The 16,812-nt window shown below is 36.9% G+C and overlaps 1 protein-coding gene across 1 annotated transcript in view; it reads right to left on the bottom strand.

Moving 5' to 3' along the window:
* Positions 1-16,812, bottom strand: part of PLXND1 (plexin D1) — a 165,032-nt gene that overhangs the window by 48,002 nt on the left and 100,218 nt on the right. The window contains exon 20 of the mRNA XM_032210671.1: positions 7,758-7,872. Coding sequence (XP_032066562.1) covers positions 7,758-7,872 — 115 coding nt within the window. The remainder of the gene's footprint in view (positions 1-7,757; positions 7,873-16,812) is intronic.

Genomic DNA, 16,812 nt, shown 5'->3' with positions numbered 1-16,812 from the left:
TATTAGCTGAATATTTGTAAAATATTAGCTGAAATAAAGCTAAACTCTTCCCTGGAAGCACTAGTAGTGAAACTGGATTTTAAACATTTTGGACATATACTTTAGTGTGAAAGCAGGAATAATAAATAATAAATTCTTTTTAATTGGAGAAATTAAAGACAATTGAAAACAAGGCTGTCAGAAGAGCAGATGGCTAGACACTATCACTGATGACACAAGCAAGCAATTACTGATAGGCCATCCTGGAGAAACTACATCTAATGGCTCAAAAAGTTATAGAAAAGACTGAATGACAACAATGTTAGGTGTATCACCCATTTAATTTAACCTATTTAATTTACATAATAAACCACTGAACTATGAAGTACATGGATAATCCATGCATCTGCAAATATTAAATGTGTCATTTATTTATTATTTTGTTATTATTTAGATCTCCAAATGCCATAAAAGGAAATATTAAAATAAAATCAAAAGCTACAACTTTAATAAAATAAATGAAAGTAAAATTTTACAAAAAAAAAAGAAGAAAGGCCTAAAAAGACTTGGAAAAGGAGAAGGTGTTTGCTTAATACCAGATGACCTCTCATTGAATCTCAACTGAGTATCTCTTGCAAGAGCATTCCAAACTGGTCATCAGGATTGAAAAGTTCTCTCTCTGTTATTCACTAACAAATCAGATAATAAGGAACTAAGAGAAGTTCTGGGAAGCAATTCAAAACCTGAAGAGCTATAAATGAAATAGGTGTTTTTCCAAAGAACTTTCCTCAAAAGCTTGAAGGGACTTTAAAAAAAATTGTACTATGGATTTGAAATGGATCTCAAAACAACAGAAAATCTTGCATTAATTAAGAGGTATCTTACTGCGTGCAATCCAAATTGCTGTATTTTTAAAAAGTATTAGCATTTATTTTATTAAATCTCTGAACAGTCAAAGACAGAATGGCGTACTGTGCTAAAAAACCATAATGCCAAACTATAAGGTAAAGGTAAAGGTTCCCCTCGCACATATGTGCTAGTCGTTCCCAACTCTTGGGGGCGGTGCTCATCTTCGTTTCAAAGTCGAAGAGCACACGTTGTCTGAAGATGTCTCCGTGGTCATGTGGCTGGCATGACTAAATGCCATTGGCACACAGAACGCTGTTACCTTCCCACCAAAGGTGGTTCCTATTTTTCTAATTGCATTTTTATGTGCTTTCAAACTGCTAGGTTGGCAGAAGCTAGGACAAGAAATGGGAGTGCTCTCTGTTACGCTACACTAGGGATTTGAACCGCTGAACTGCCGACCTTTCTGATCGACAAGCTGAGCATCCTAGCCACTGAGCCACTGCGTCCCAAACTATACCTTAGCACAAAAGTAGGCAACTTATCTACTTTATCATCCTGAACCAAAATCTGCAACTGGTCTATTAAGGACCTTTGTGGAGGAGCCATCAGTTGTATTTCAATGCCATCTGAAACCATACAGAGGCTCCCTAGCTTTAAATGCTACTTCTTCCTTTCTTCTCTTAGAATGAGAGTGGAAACTTCTGCTACCATTTTCAACTAATTATGAATGGTCTTTCCGAACCAAGGCAAATAGTTAGGTCTGGTATACTGAAACAAGCACTACTTGCAAACAAGAATTAAGGATAAGAAAATATAAGATTAAATATATGCTTCCTTGAGTCAAGTTGGACTCCTGGTTACTATATGTTTACACACATGTTGTTTACGTACATCTTTATAGAAACAGTGCTTTCTTCTGAGATATTTTTCAATCTTGCTAACGCACTTGAAATTTCCTAGTGAATGTTAAAGACAATTACTCATTCAAACATTAAAAAAAATCAGTGTATGACAGTGAAGCTAATGTTTACTATCACCTCCTTGCAATCAGAACAGAGAGGGGGAAAGCAGATTACACGAATACTGCTTATGCTCTTTATGTTACATGTAAATTGATCTAATGACTGTGAACATCTGATAAAACCTCTCAGAACCTATCTTTGTATTAATTCTGGCACAATATTAACTATTTTGGCACAGAAAAAATATTAACGTTATAATCAGGCTCATTAATATGTAGCCTGCAGCAAAACTTGGCAGAATTTAACAGCACATAGCAATATGCAAGAGAAATTTATGCCCAGAATGAATGACTAAAAACAATGAAATGAGAAAGTTAAACATAATTTTAATTAGCGGATTATTATTTAGTAAAAATACAATAAAAATAAATTGTATTTATATTTGCTTAACACATTTCTATAAGTTTTATGAATAGCTTCGGCTCGTGGGGCAGAAAAGCAAGTTAAATAAATAAACTGAATAAACAGAGATAATAATATTAATTGAATATAATTAAATTAAAACCACTAGAAATCATAATTGTACAATATCTATCGTATTAAGTGTATGTGTGGATTTTAGATAAGGAATTACTGAAAACTTATCCGTTTAATAGATTTAAATCTGTGTAATGTAGTATATCTGATGGTAGTTTGCCCTGGTCTCTTTCTGTTGTTTGCCCTGGTCTCTTTCTGATGGTAGCTTTGTACCAAGAAATAAAAACTTTCTCTTACAACCTTGCAATGTATAGTATATACTTCCAAGTCAGTTGGATATAGAAAATAGTATATAGGCCATTCTCGACCTATGGCATTTGGTCAGCAATCGTTATGAAAAGATATATAAAAGTTATGCTGAACAAACGGTGACTACAATCAGTCCTTGGAACTCTGGCTGTCCCAACCCACTTGTCATGTCATGGGATTGTGATCTGGGTACTTAGTAACCTGTTTGTATTGCCCCAGGATCACACGATTGACATTTGCAATCTTTTCTGCTGGTTTCCTTTAAAAGTCTGGGTAACTTTGAGTGCTCTCAGCCTCAGAAAGAGACCAGGGCAAACAACATCAATTGCCAAGAAAACTGTCAGACAGGGACCTGTCTGTACAGTCACTAGTAGTCAACACTGATTCACAATCACAAAATGAATACAATTTTTTAAAAAAATGATTAAAAAGCATAAATTAACAAATGATATGGAAGAAAAGCAGATGTCACTCTTAAAGTAGAAGAAAAGGGGAAAATATAGCCGATCTGAATAAAGGAGAAATGATCTCATGAAGTGGACTTAAACGAGTAGATTCCATGAAGCACATTACACAAAGGCAATTTTAAACATGAATAAAAGGGATATAAAATTGATGTCAAAAAGTATAAATCGATTTGATTTAGGAATCTAAATCAATTAAAAGTTGGAATCTCTAGGTTGATGGTAGGTGTATGTTATGCTCCATTGAATGGCAGTGTTGGAAGAACCAAAGATAATTTAGGGGAAAGCAGAGATTGTTTGTTTGTTTGTTTGTTTGTTTGCCATTCATTCATTCATTCATTCATTCAATCAATCAATCAATTAATCAATCAATTTATATGCTGTCCATCGCATTCTGGAAGCGATTCTAGGCAGTTTACAATAATTAAAAACAATGAAAAATATTAAAGCAATAAATATTAACATTAATTTAGTTATGTTTTGATTGTGCTTAGATGACTCAGAGCATAAAAAAAATCTCTGTTTTTCCATAACTTATAAATGGCAAAAAATTAATGGGAATATATCTAAAAGCATGATTGATTTGGTTTGTTTATGATGAAACTCTGAGAAAATTAGTGAGTGTAAGATGATAATGAGATGTTCTGATTGAAGGAAAGGCCATTTTGGAAGTGTTAAGGTAGATCATAGGAAGAAAAATAATGAGAAAAAAAGAAAGTTAAAAACAAGAATGAAATTATGGAGGGAAAATATGTATCCTGTTTGAAAAAGAGAAAGGATTATAAAATTGATTAATCTCCTAAAAGAATGAACAAAAAGTGGACCCAAGCAGTGACGTGCAGTCAGGTGAGGCAAGTGAGGCACAGCCTCACTGCTCTCATCATGAAAAGAAAAAAAAATGTAAAAGGGAAAAGGTGAGTGATAAATTGAGGCTAGCTAGCTGCTGCCTCACCGTGAATGACTACCTAACTGTTTAAAAAAGCCTCTAAAAAAGGGCCCTCTACTATGAGGCAGGGGAACTGCATGCCTCATCTAGTCTGACTTTTTAGGTGTTTTATGATCGCTCGAGGGTTAAAGCGAGGGTTAAAAGCCTAAAAAAAAATCTCGAAGTAGGTGAGGCACGCAGTTCTCCTGCCTCATAGTAGAGGGCGCTCATTCTTCCTGTGACTCAACTCTTCCCCTTTTCTTCCCTTCTCGCTTGCGATACAGTGACAGTAAAGGGGGAGCGCAGAGATGTATCTTCATCTCTTCATTGATTTCCCTTTTTACAGGATGAGCCAGCTTCCTGCTTCTTTTATTTTCTGGAGGTCTCACTTCTTTCTCCATTTCTGCCATTTTTTATTTTATTTTATTTTTTTGTTTGGTGTGCGTGCGTGTGTGTGTGGCGCGCACGTGTGTGTGTGTGTATGTATCTACTTTGGTGGAGATGAAATGGCTGCTGGTATTATTTGTGAAAAAGCTTTCAGGGGGAAGATTGTGGAGAGGAAGGGAGGGAGGACGAGGGTAGCTTTTAGCGCTGATTTGTTTTCCTCTCTTTTCCCTCTCTCATTCTCTCCCTTCAGCTCTCTTTCATTTCTCTCTCCCTCTCCCCTTCTCTCTCTAATTTGTTTCCCTCTCTTTTCCTTCTCTCCTTCCAGCTCTCTTTCATTTCTCTCTATCTCCCCTTTTCTCTTTCATATCTTTCTTGTACGTGCAAGCAAAATACCCCAGGATCATGGTGGCGGGGACAGCAACTCCTTCTGCTGTGCTGCAGAGAAGAGTCATGCTGTGCAGGAGACTCCTTAGCGCTAGACTCAGGTCAGCGCGAGCCGCAGTCCCTTTCCCCTCTTTCCTGATCCAAAATGAAAGGGACTGCGGCTCATGCTAAGGAGGTCTCTTGCACAGTGTGGCTCTTCTCCGCAGCGCAGCGGAAGGAGTTTCTGTCCCGCCACCATGGTCCTGGGGTATTTTGCTTGCATGCATGAGAAAGAGATAAAAGAGAAAAGGGGAGAAAGAGAGAGAGATAGAGAGAAATGAAAGACAGCTGGAAGGGGAGAATGGAAGAGAGGGAAAAGAGAGGGAAACAAATCAGGGGGAAAGAAAGGAAGAGAAAAGAAAGAAAGAAAGAAAGAAAGAAAGAAAGAAAGAAAGAAAGAAAGGAAAGAAACTTTCTCAGACCTATGACGAAAGCAATGGCAAGCTAGATCTCTTGCCAAGAAAACTGTAGTTTGCCAGAAAGCACAAATTGAAAGCAAGTCTGATTTTTTAAAAAGAAAATAACAGAGATGGCAAAAAAATGCATCTGAAAATAAGATTATAATTTTGGATAACGTATTATATTGTCAAACTCAAAAGGTTTTTGATGCTTAATTGTGATCATCATCATCACTCTCTCTCTCCTCCCCCCCCAGAGGGACTCCCATCCCTTGTAGAAAACACAACAAGGAACTCCTATGCTCCCCCCCAATCTCTTTTTTTGTTGTTGTTGGCCATTGGTGGTCACTGCATATGGTGCTCGGAGATATGCTCTTGCCCGCCACCCCTTCGAAACACGCAAGGGTGGAACAAACAGCGTGGATCCTTTTATTAAAACCCGCTGTATTACAAAGGTATTTTAATAAAAAGATTGTGATAATGTCAGTGCCTCATCAGCCATAAACCTCACTGCATGTCACTGGACCCAAGGAAAGATGATGTGGATATTGCTTGGATGAGTGAAAAATTCTCTGTTACAGAATGCACTGAAAAGTCTAGAATTGCAGAGAAGAAAGTTTGGAAAAGAATGTCTGGTCAAATGATAACATATTATAAGTAGCTGTGGAGAAGAATAAATACATATAAAGAATGTATATACAGGAACAATGCTGCAAAAATGAGCATGGTAGAAAAACTTTATATAATGGCCAGGTTGACAAAAGTATAATGCCAAAGAATGTAAAAAAGTGTGAGGAATGATAAGGTTATAGAGAAAGAGAAAATTCAATGATTCTGACATGAATAAAATTTGTTTTGCAAAGGGATGAAAAGGCTAAACAAGGAGCCTCCAGCAGAATGGATGGTATTAAGAATTAAAGGTGAGGATTAAATGTTAGTGAGCCAAGGAACATTTTAGACATTTTATCTGAATGATAATGATATGTTAATGAGTGGAATTAATGAAACATTAAAGTCCAAAAAAATGGATGAAAATGAAATCATATATGCTATGGGAATGTTTTAAAAAATTAATGCTGCAGGTATAAATTCAAATGTTACAGGACAATTGATTATTAAACATGCCTAAGAAGACATATAATAGATCCCTGATCAAGATATTCAGATAACCAAAATTTGGGAAGTGTGCAAACTAGATTTTTGCTCTTTAGCAGAAATGTACGCATGACAGTTTATTGTATGTTTGTTGATCTAGAGAAAGCGTATGATAAAGCAAAGGAACTTGATTGATAATGACTTTTTCTGCAATTATAGAGTTAAAGCTTGGTTGCTGAATGCATAGATTGTAGATGACAGAAGTAATGCATGTGATAGATGATAGAAATAATGCATATATCAAAATAAATGAATTTGTGTACCTAGGCATAATGTTTCCTAAAGATGGGGAAATGGTTGAAGAAATATTAAGATGTATAAATTACAGTAGAAAAGTGATAGATAATATATGATATCTTTGAGAAATGAATATTTACTGGAAGAAGTAGAAACGGTTGTGTATCAGATTGTGGCTCTATTCACTTTGTTATATGGAAATTAGAATTGGATATGTCAGGAGGAACATAAAAGGTGAATTATAACCAGAATAAGGCAACAGGTGTGGTGAGATGAGAAGAGTCAAGAATGAATGGGTGTTGAATGAATATGGAATGAATAAACAGTGAGAGATGAATGTTAAGATAGTCTGGTTATAGAAAGAGAATGAAGACTGTATTGGGAAATAAGGTATATGAAAGAAGAGTGAATGGATAAAAAAATAAAGTGGGAGCCTGAGAAAGTGGTTAAATGGATTAGAAAATACACTCAAAAAGAAAATACCAAGAAGCTTTAAAAAACCAAAAGAGTCATATAATTCACTTTTCATGTTTCTCAGGGAGGTAAGAGGGTCCACTTCCACAATAAATATGGATGCAGGACAGGTTATATTGAAATAAATTTGTACAGGAGTAGACAGCTGATATTCTACATGCCGTTCACAAGATTATTTTCTGCATGTTCCAGAGCCACCAAATAATTGTCAAACCTTAATAGTTTAACTTCCTGCCAGTTTAAATGATGAAATGACACAGTTATGGTGTGTTTAGAGTCTGGACTTATCGGCCTAGAAAAAGGGGAAAACAAGAGACTTTCATATTGAAATGGAGAAACCTACAAAGTTGAGTTCTGCTCACATGTACAATGTCATCATGTTCCTGCCTTCCTGCTTTACCTCCTAAGGTCAACATCTTTTTAAAATCCTTAAATCCCAAAATAATTACTGAAAATGCGGTCATCCCATAAAAGTTGCCCACTCAACCTCCTACTAAGGCAGTGTTTCTCAACTTTGACAACTTTAAGCCCTGTGGACTTCAACTCCCAGAATCCCCCAGCTGGCTGGGGAATTCTGGGAGTTGAAGTCCTTAGGACTTAAAGTCGCCAAGGTTGAGAAACACTGTACTAAGATAAGCACATTATTTTATAGATATTAACAATTTCGGTGTGTTGAAAATGCATGCTTAACATACTTGGAGTCAGTATGGTTTCTTACCTACAATAGAGAACAGGAGTAAGATGCTACAGATGACTATTGAAACTGTGATAGCTGTTTCACTTCCTCCAAGATGCAACATAGCAATTGTTTGATTGAATTTCCCAACTTGGATCTAAGAAAGAACAGAGAGAAGCTATCGGCCAGTTATTTAATGAAAAGAAAGAAGAAATAAAGAAATCACATTGCAAGGGAAAGATGCTTGACACGAACGCCTGAACTTTGCAAAGTATATAGTTTCTAATTTTGCAATAATCACAATAATGTAACTTAATAGCAGGACTTATTTTGATTAGCATTTCCAGATTGGACAACTGTTATCACAGGCCTGTGTATGTGTACAAAGAATAATGAGTTTGGGGATAACGATCCTCAGACAGATTGACAAAAAAAATAGAAACAGCTGCACAGAGATTACATGATAATACTACTAGGATATAAAGTAAAAGAGTAAAGTTAATATTCCTGCTCAGCAAAGAATCCTTGTAGAAAGTATATCAACTTTTTTAGGTTTTATTTTTTCCTGTTGTGTTTAGAAGTATAGATACTTTTTCAGGAACTCTCTGTATCCCAAATATGAATTTATCTATAAAATAACTTTCTTACTTTCAGTAAATTTTATTTTGCTTTGAAGTTTATCCATTGAATTTTCAAAGGTGCTGGAGGCAACTCAACTTTATTGTTTTTTCCTTCTGAAGATGTTCTTCTTCTCATCCAAGAAGCTTCTTCAGCTCTGACAGGATAATGGAGAATGGAAGGATCCCCACTATCCTGTCAAGAGCTGAAGAAGCTTCTTGGATGAGAAGTGAAACATTTCAAAAGAAAAATCAAGAAAGTCCAGTTGCCTCTTGAAAAAGCATCTTTGGGACAACCATGACCTGGATGACTGAGAATCTCTACAGATTTATTGCATTTCCAAATTAAAATAATAACCATTATTACTACTAATGATTTTTAATTTATTATTTAATTTGTTTGTTATAACACTCTCCTGTAATAGACCTTGGGTGGTTTACAAAATCTAATTCAAAGTTGCGACAATAAAAAACATAAGCAAAACAAGACATCCTGTACTACAACAGCTACTATAAAAACACACATACTCCTATTAACCTCTGGCTTTGGATTAAAGAAATGTTTTAAGCGTTTTTTAGAACCCCATGAGAATGGGCGCCCTCCATATCTTTGGGGGGAGGGATGCTGTTCCAGAGAGCAGGGGCAGAGACAGAGAAGAGATCCTTCATTGGCCTCCTAGGTAACAATGTTTAATTGATGGGATCTCAAGCATACCCACTCTGCCTAAATGTCCTGGGAAGACTAAAATAATGGGAGAATGGTGATAGCCAGGCTCTATGCCATGATGAATTTTAAATGATAACGAATGATAACAAGCAGCACCTTGGAACTGCACTGGAAGCCAACTGTAGCCAATGCTGCCTCCATGGCAGTGCTGACACATGGACATGACAAGGATGATCTCCATTAAAGCTCAAGTCATTTTGAACTGGATGGTCTTCAAGCCCCAGGTACAGTTCATTGAAACAGTCCAGATGTGAGTTGATCAGGGTGTGGATGACCATCTGAAGAGTCTCCTGATCAAGAAAGAGGCACAACTGGCACAAAAGATGTACCTGTTCAAAGATTGCCCTGGTCACAGCTGCCACATGCTCTTTGAAGAGCAGCAGCAGGAGGAGGACTTCTAAAATTGTGCATATCTCTTGAAGGAGGAAATGTAACCCCATTCAAGACAAATAATGGGAATGTCATGAACTGAGTGTTCTGATCCAGCCTTCGCAGAAGCAAGAAACAGACTCCTCACAAAGAAACCCCCCTCTTTATTTACACCCTGTGAATTAACTGCATTCACCCACAAAGTCCAGGCAAGAGTCCTACAAGGAGTTAACGGACGAAATAGGCTTTATCAGCTTGTTAAGACAATTGCAAGACCATGAGTTCCCAGCCAAAAGGTTGCAAGTTAAGTCAGTTCTAATAAACAAATCTCAGTTCTGACAAGGCAGTCTTTGTCACATGAAACACAATGAGCAAAATCTCCAGAAATGTGAATGGTTGTCTGCTATGACCACCACTCGCCTTTCCTCCTATTTATTCCCCAGCCAGGGAGGGGCCATTCAGCAACATTTGTTTTGCTTCCTAAGTTGACTCCTTGTCCTTCGTTGTTCACCTCTCCTATCTGCTCTGTGCACACACACACATCTGGAACAGGCCCCAGCTGTTCCTCCTCCTCACACATCTCTGACTCCAAGGGCAGCTGCATCTCCAGTGGCTGCGAAACGCCAGACAGCCCTGGCTCTATCACTGTGTCTGATGCTGAACATCCATCAGAGCCTTCCCCAGGCTCCAGAACTGGCCCAAGTTCTTCCCCAACCTCCTCATCATCTGAGTCTGCTGCCAGCGGAGCTGGTGGGCCACAACCCTGGGAGACCAAACAACTATAACCACTTCGGTCTGGATTGAGTTAAAGTCTATTCTTCCCCATTCAGACCCAAAACAGCCACCAGTTCCTAAATAGCTTCACATGCACTTGTTAAACTGGATATCATCAATATGCTGATGATACCAAGCCATGAGCTGACAGAGGACTTCACCTAGTGGAGTCTTGTAAATGTTAATCAGGAGAAGAGAGTGTGTTGAACCTTGAATCACCCAATCAGTGATGGCCTATGGTTCTTATCTCTTCCCTCAACACTAACTAGAACCACCTGATGAAGAAGTAGATGAAGCACTGTAGCACAATGCCTCCCAATTCCTACCATTGGCTCAGAAGGTCCATGCTATATTGAACAATATTGTATCTCTATCATTTTCCATGCAATTTTGATCAAAGATATCTTTTGGTCAATGATATTATGTTGGTAAAATGGAATGGAAATTAAAGAGAAAGAAATGAAATAATTTAAGTTAAGTTAAACAGCAGTAGAGGCATGAGAAATGGGTGAGAAGGAAATTATATCTAATAATTTCCAGTATAATCATTTCCAGCAAGCATCATGATTCAGCTCAAGGCAGGAATGGACCCATATAATAGGCTCATAAGAAGATCCAAGAACTCAGAATAAATAGAATGTGTTGAAGAAAGCTGAAAGCCAGTGCCAACAGAATTTCAGCAAGTGCAGTTAATAATTAGTTATAAAGCCAAAATTCTAAAAATGCCAATGTTTAGTTTTTTTAGCTCATACTACTTAATGGACTACTTGATACTCTCTTTGTTTCCATCTGTCCTTTGCACTTATAATGGCCAGGTATGCTCTGATCTGGTTTCTCATTCATAGAGTGAGAAATACAGTAACTCACTGTTTGCCACTTCTGCATATCAAGAAGTCTAACTCAAGTCCAGAGGAAGATTCAGGTGAAGAAACTGATTTATTCACATATCTTAAATGCTGGGAAAATATGGTTTTAGGCTTCAGATTTTGAAGAGAAAAATCAATATGTATTATAGCAATTAAATAAAATGAACTTTCCATATCCTCCTTTAATTAGATAAGGAAAACATGTAGCTTTATTCATAGCTTTTAAAAACTGGCAGAACATTCTAGCCTATTACAATATAGGGTGTACAGCAGCCAACAAAAACAGAATCTTGGCAGTTTTCACATGCTTTATTTAAAAAAAAAACGACTCTCCACTGATAGAGTTTTGATTATAAGATGAATGGAGAGAATAAAAAAGAAGTAGAACCAAGAAGGGGAAAAACTGAAATTGTAAATGGAGAGCATTTATAAGCAATATTATAGCTGTGAACTCTAAAATTATTTGTACCTTGCATTGCATGCCCCTAAGCACAGTGCATTATTCCTATTGTTTAAAGCAGTCTCTCTTTCCAGGACTCTACTTAAATTGCATAAATTTCAAAGAGATGACTCTTTAAAGCAGTTGCAAACTTTTTCAGACTCATGGAGAAGAGTGAAAAAAAAAGAGAGGGTCATTTATGAACAGCAGAAAGGTGTTCTACAGACAAAAGATCTAAACCATTGGCACAGTGGTACACCACTAGAATATCATATTTTATATCAGTTCAAAGTTAAAAAAAAAATAACCTGAAGGCTAGACCACATGCTATATAGCAATAGCACTTAGACTTATAGTATATACTGCTTCACAGTGCTTTACAGCCCTCTCTAAGTGGTTTTACAGAATCAGAATACTGCCCCCAACAAACAGCATATTGCCCCAACAATCTGGCTCCTCATTTTACCGACATATATATGTTTGCTTTTTAAAGCGATTGCATAGACACCAAACCAGGTTTGCAATGGTAATATACGCAGAAGAGATAACCCTTTCCTTCCGGCCCAGTATCCTACCATAAATCCTTTACAACTGTAATTTGTTCCCAAAGATATTACTTGGGGGAAAAAAATAGGTAAATAATAGCTGGGAAAAGGGGGAAGATTTTGAGTAGATAATATATTGCAGAGGAATGGGTTAACACTTCCAAGCAATGGATAGGTTTGATTTGGACTGAAACTCAAATGACTGCTTATTCTCATAAATAGTTGCAAGTACTAGGTGCAACTTTTAAAAGTAGGCTTAATATCCAACATAAATGGAAAATACCACCATTCCTTAATATTAGTTATGATGACTGGCCTTTCTAATTCAGCAATAATAGCTTCCATCTTGTTTTATGGAAGCAAGCTAAATGGATTCATGGAAAGGACAGCTTGTAAGCAGAAACTTGACATGGACATCTAAGAAAAATAAATGAGAAAGAAGAAAAGAGGCAATGATGACACTGGAAGGAATGATACAGACTTTGTACTAGTTATCAATGAAAGCCTGCAAAGGAAAAGAGAGGAACATAAGGTCACCTAAACATTATAGAATCAGGACTCAGCAAGGCAACTTGGCTGTGACTTCAGAGCTTCAGTAGTATTGATTCTGCGATTTTCACTTCCAAAAATTAATACAGGTAGTCCTTAACTTTATTTAGTAGTCATTAAATTCATTTAATGACTGTTCAAAGTTGCAATGGCACGGAAAAATGTGACATGATCATTTTTCACCGTTACGAGATCTCTCTCTCCCCCTCCCCCTCCCTCTGCTACTCACGCAACAACCAACCAACCAGTTTGAGATGATGAATACATTTTCTAAAACTTGTCATCCTTGTTGTTAGACAAGCCTTATAATATAGATGCCAAACATGTGAAAAAATCACCCATATTTTACCCATATACAGCTGATGTGATATGACTAGTCTGGGATTGGATAAATTGCTAAACAGCATAGACTATCTTTCAGTTGAACAAATTGTACCTGGAATTACATATATGCTGCTCACACCGTCACAAATCTCATCTTCCTTGTTATGATCAATGTCTGATTTTATTAGCAAAATATTAGGAAATTCATAGTGCTAATATTTGTTGGTTTTGCTTTGGCAATGGAATTCAATATATAAAGACCCCAAAAATGAAAAACTTTTCTCAGATGCATTGGCTTAGTTTTCATCTTATGTTTATAAAATGTTGCACTTCACGGGATGATTTTGTCTTTACTCCTCCCTCTCTTTTTATCTCTTTCAATGAAAACATTTTTTCTGCCAATTTAATATGAATACATTTACTGAAAAAGGGGACAACTGGAATTTGGAGCGAGCAAACAGAAAAAGCTATGGCGTATATTATTAGGCATTGGATATAAATCTCCGTCTGTCACCCCTAAGAAGCCAATGTATGAACAGTATGAAAAGCAAGATATACAGAACAACTAAGTGACATAGCCCAGAAATATTCGTAAAATCACAAAGTCAATCACATATTGAAGAAAGCTTGTGCACAAGAAAAAGAATATTAAGCATGTGAGAGAGCAGTGCCTAGAATCCTGTGTTTCTGAGAGGAATACAGGGGGCAATATGCTGACTCTGTAAACCGCTTAGAGAGGACTGTAAAGTACTGTGAAGCGGTATATAAGTGCGATTGCTATTTAGATGATAAGTCCTGGTAAATATATCTTTCAGAGATCCTGGAACACCGGGGAATTGCAAAGACTGGAAAAGAGCTGATGTGGTTCCCATCTTCAAAAAAGGGAAAAAAATAGATCCAGGAAACTACAGACCTATCAGCCTGACCTCAATACCAGGAAAGATTCTGAAAAAGATAATCAAGCAACAAATTAGCGAACACATAGAAGCAAACAAACTAATAGCCAAAAGCCAACATGGGTTTGTCAAAAACAGATCATGCCAGACTAATCTTATTGCATTCTTTGTCAAAGTTACCAAATTTGTGGACAAGAGGAATGCCGTCAATATAGTTTACTTGGACTTCAGTAAGGCATTTGATAAGGTAGACCATAACCTACTACTAGATAAAGTAGAAGAATGTGGGTTAGATAGCATCTAACAGATGGATTCGTAACTGGCTGAACAACCGCACTCAATGTGTAGTCCTCAATGGAACTGCATCTACATGGAGGGAAGTATGCAGTGGAGTACCCCAAGGCTCTGTTTTGGGCCCAGTACTCTTCAACATCTTCATCAATGATTTGGATGAGGGAATAAATGGGGAACTCATTTGCAGATGACACCAAGCTGGCAGGAATAGCCAATACTCCAGAAGATAGGCTTAAGATACAGAAGGATCTTGACAAACTTGAAGATTGGGTATTATCTAATAAAATGAAATTCAATAGTGAAAAGAGTAAGGTTCTACATTTAGGCAACAAAAACGAAATGCTTACTCAATAGTAGTAACTGTGAGAGGGATCTTGGACTCCTAGTTGTCAACCATTTAAATATGAGCCAGCAGTGTGCAGCAGCTGCCAAAAAAGCCAACACAGTTCTAGGCTACATAAACAGAGGGATAGAATCAAGATCACGTGAAGTGTTAATACCACTTTATAATGCCTTGATAAGCCACACTTGGAATACTGCATTCAGTTTTGGTCGCCACGATGTAGAAAAGATGTGGAGACTCTAAAAAGAGTGCAGAGAAGAGCAACAAAGATGATTAGGGGACTGGAGGCTAAAACATATGAAGAATGGTTGCAGTAACTGGGTATGTCTAGTTTAGTAGAAAGAAGGACTAGGGGAGACATGATATCAGTGTTCCAATATCTCAGGGGTTGCCACAAAGAAGAGGGAGTCAAACTATTCTCCAAGGCACCTGAGGGTAGAACAAGAAGCAATGGGTGGAAACTAATCAAGGAGAGAAGCAACTTAGAACTGAGGAGAAATTTCCTGACAGTTAGAATAATTAATCAGTGGAACAGCTTGCCTCCAGAATTGTGAATGCCCCAACACTAGAAGTCTTTAAGAAGATGTTGGATAGCCATTTGCCTGGAACGGTAAAGGGTTTCCTGCCTAGGTAGGGCGTTGGCCTAGAAGATCTCCAAGGTCCCTTCCAACTCTGCTATTGTATTGTATTATTGTATTATTGTATAAAGCATCGACTGTTAAAAACACATTGTACATTATGGTAGATGTATTCTTGGAAATCTTAATTTTAGAAATGCATTTGACAGGGTCAGGCTACATCATTTTTACTAGGATACAATTCAAACTTTCCCTTGCCCATTTTAATCCTAATGGATATTCATTCCTTTTTCAAAGCCTTGTAACCATATTGGTAGAGTCTACTCAGAATTGCAATGAAAATAAAAGGGGTAAACCTCTCCTCCTGATAAGGAAATGTTGCCATCAAATTTGGAGTGGAGCATCTGTTATTAAATTAAAAGTCTGACCAAGTTCCTAACGCCAAAATTAATGTCACAGCCAGTCCTGACAATTCTTGAAATACTTTTTACTAAGAGCAACTGTTTCTTCCAGTGTATTCAGTGCATATGGACTAGAAGACTTCCAAGATCCCTTCCAATTCTGTTATTCTTAAGTGTGTATGTTTCTGTGTGTGTTCAGAGAAGGAAAAAAATGTGACACTACTGAGGATTACTACATAGATTATGCAATTATTAATGGTAGACAGGACTTACAGTTCATCATTAAATTATTGCCACTTGAACAAACCACATTCTATGATTTTTAATTATTCCATCTCATTATTTATTTTGGACAGAGCCAGTAACTTTGATAAAATCTTTCTCATCTTTCATTGGAAGTTTTCATTATAAATGGCATTATAAATTTTCTGTTTGAATTACTTACTTCCCCCTCTCTTCTCACCCCTTGTAAAAGTTTGGTAACACTTAAGCATTATATTTTAAAGAGGAAAAGAGAAACTTAGGGAGTTTAAGTTTGAATCACATAACTTTCCAGGTAATAAGAACAGAATGGCTAGGGAGCTGATTTAATCTTCAGCTCTTCACTGAAATCTTCATCCCAGTGATATCTCTGAGTATGTCTCCTTTGGTTTTTTCCATATGTGGGAACTATTGTCATTTATGGACATGGGGGATAGAGGGCAATATTGTATAGATGTTAAATCTACATCAATATTCCCAACTGCAGCCCACCTGTGTTCCTTCTAATTATTTACTTATTGCCATAGAGACTCAAGAATTTTAGGTGCCAAAATACATCCCCCAAATACGGTTTGGCTTATTCACAAATGGGCTTATTTATGAGTACGTACAATAGGTATTTCTCTCAGCTTTTCAAAAGTACAAATATATATATATATATATATGGGTATTGTTTGCTCCATGTTCACTCAGGAATCCAAATGAAAGCAACCCTGATAGATGGCTGTCGAAACTCTGCCAGAATAATCCACTGAAGCAGAGTCCATGATCTCACTAATAGCCATTTCCATTTATCAACAGGCACAGCTACATAATAATAAAAAATACATTAAAATATTAAAGAATAAAAGTATCAGAAAGGTTAAGACCAATACAATAAGCAAATTGCAGCCTGTTAAATGGATAAATGTTATCCTAGAAAGCCTAGGAAACAAAAGCACAGGATTTTACACAGTGTGAGCAACTCAATTGGATTTTCACCTATCATCTGGCTTCTACGGGAAATAAATCCAAAACATTATTTCTAGCCTCAGGTGGGATGACTGAAAAAAGAGACTGTGATGAATATTGTTCATTAGAGAGATAGCTTTAAAGCACGGAGTACAATGCATCT

This window comes from Thamnophis elegans, chromosome 2 (assembly GCF_009769535.1).
Source record: "Thamnophis elegans isolate rThaEle1 chromosome 2, rThaEle1.pri, whole genome shotgun sequence".
NCBI lineage: Eukaryota > Metazoa > Chordata > Lepidosauria > Squamata > Colubridae > Thamnophis > Thamnophis elegans.
This window is presented reverse-complemented; position numbering and strand designations above follow the sequence as displayed.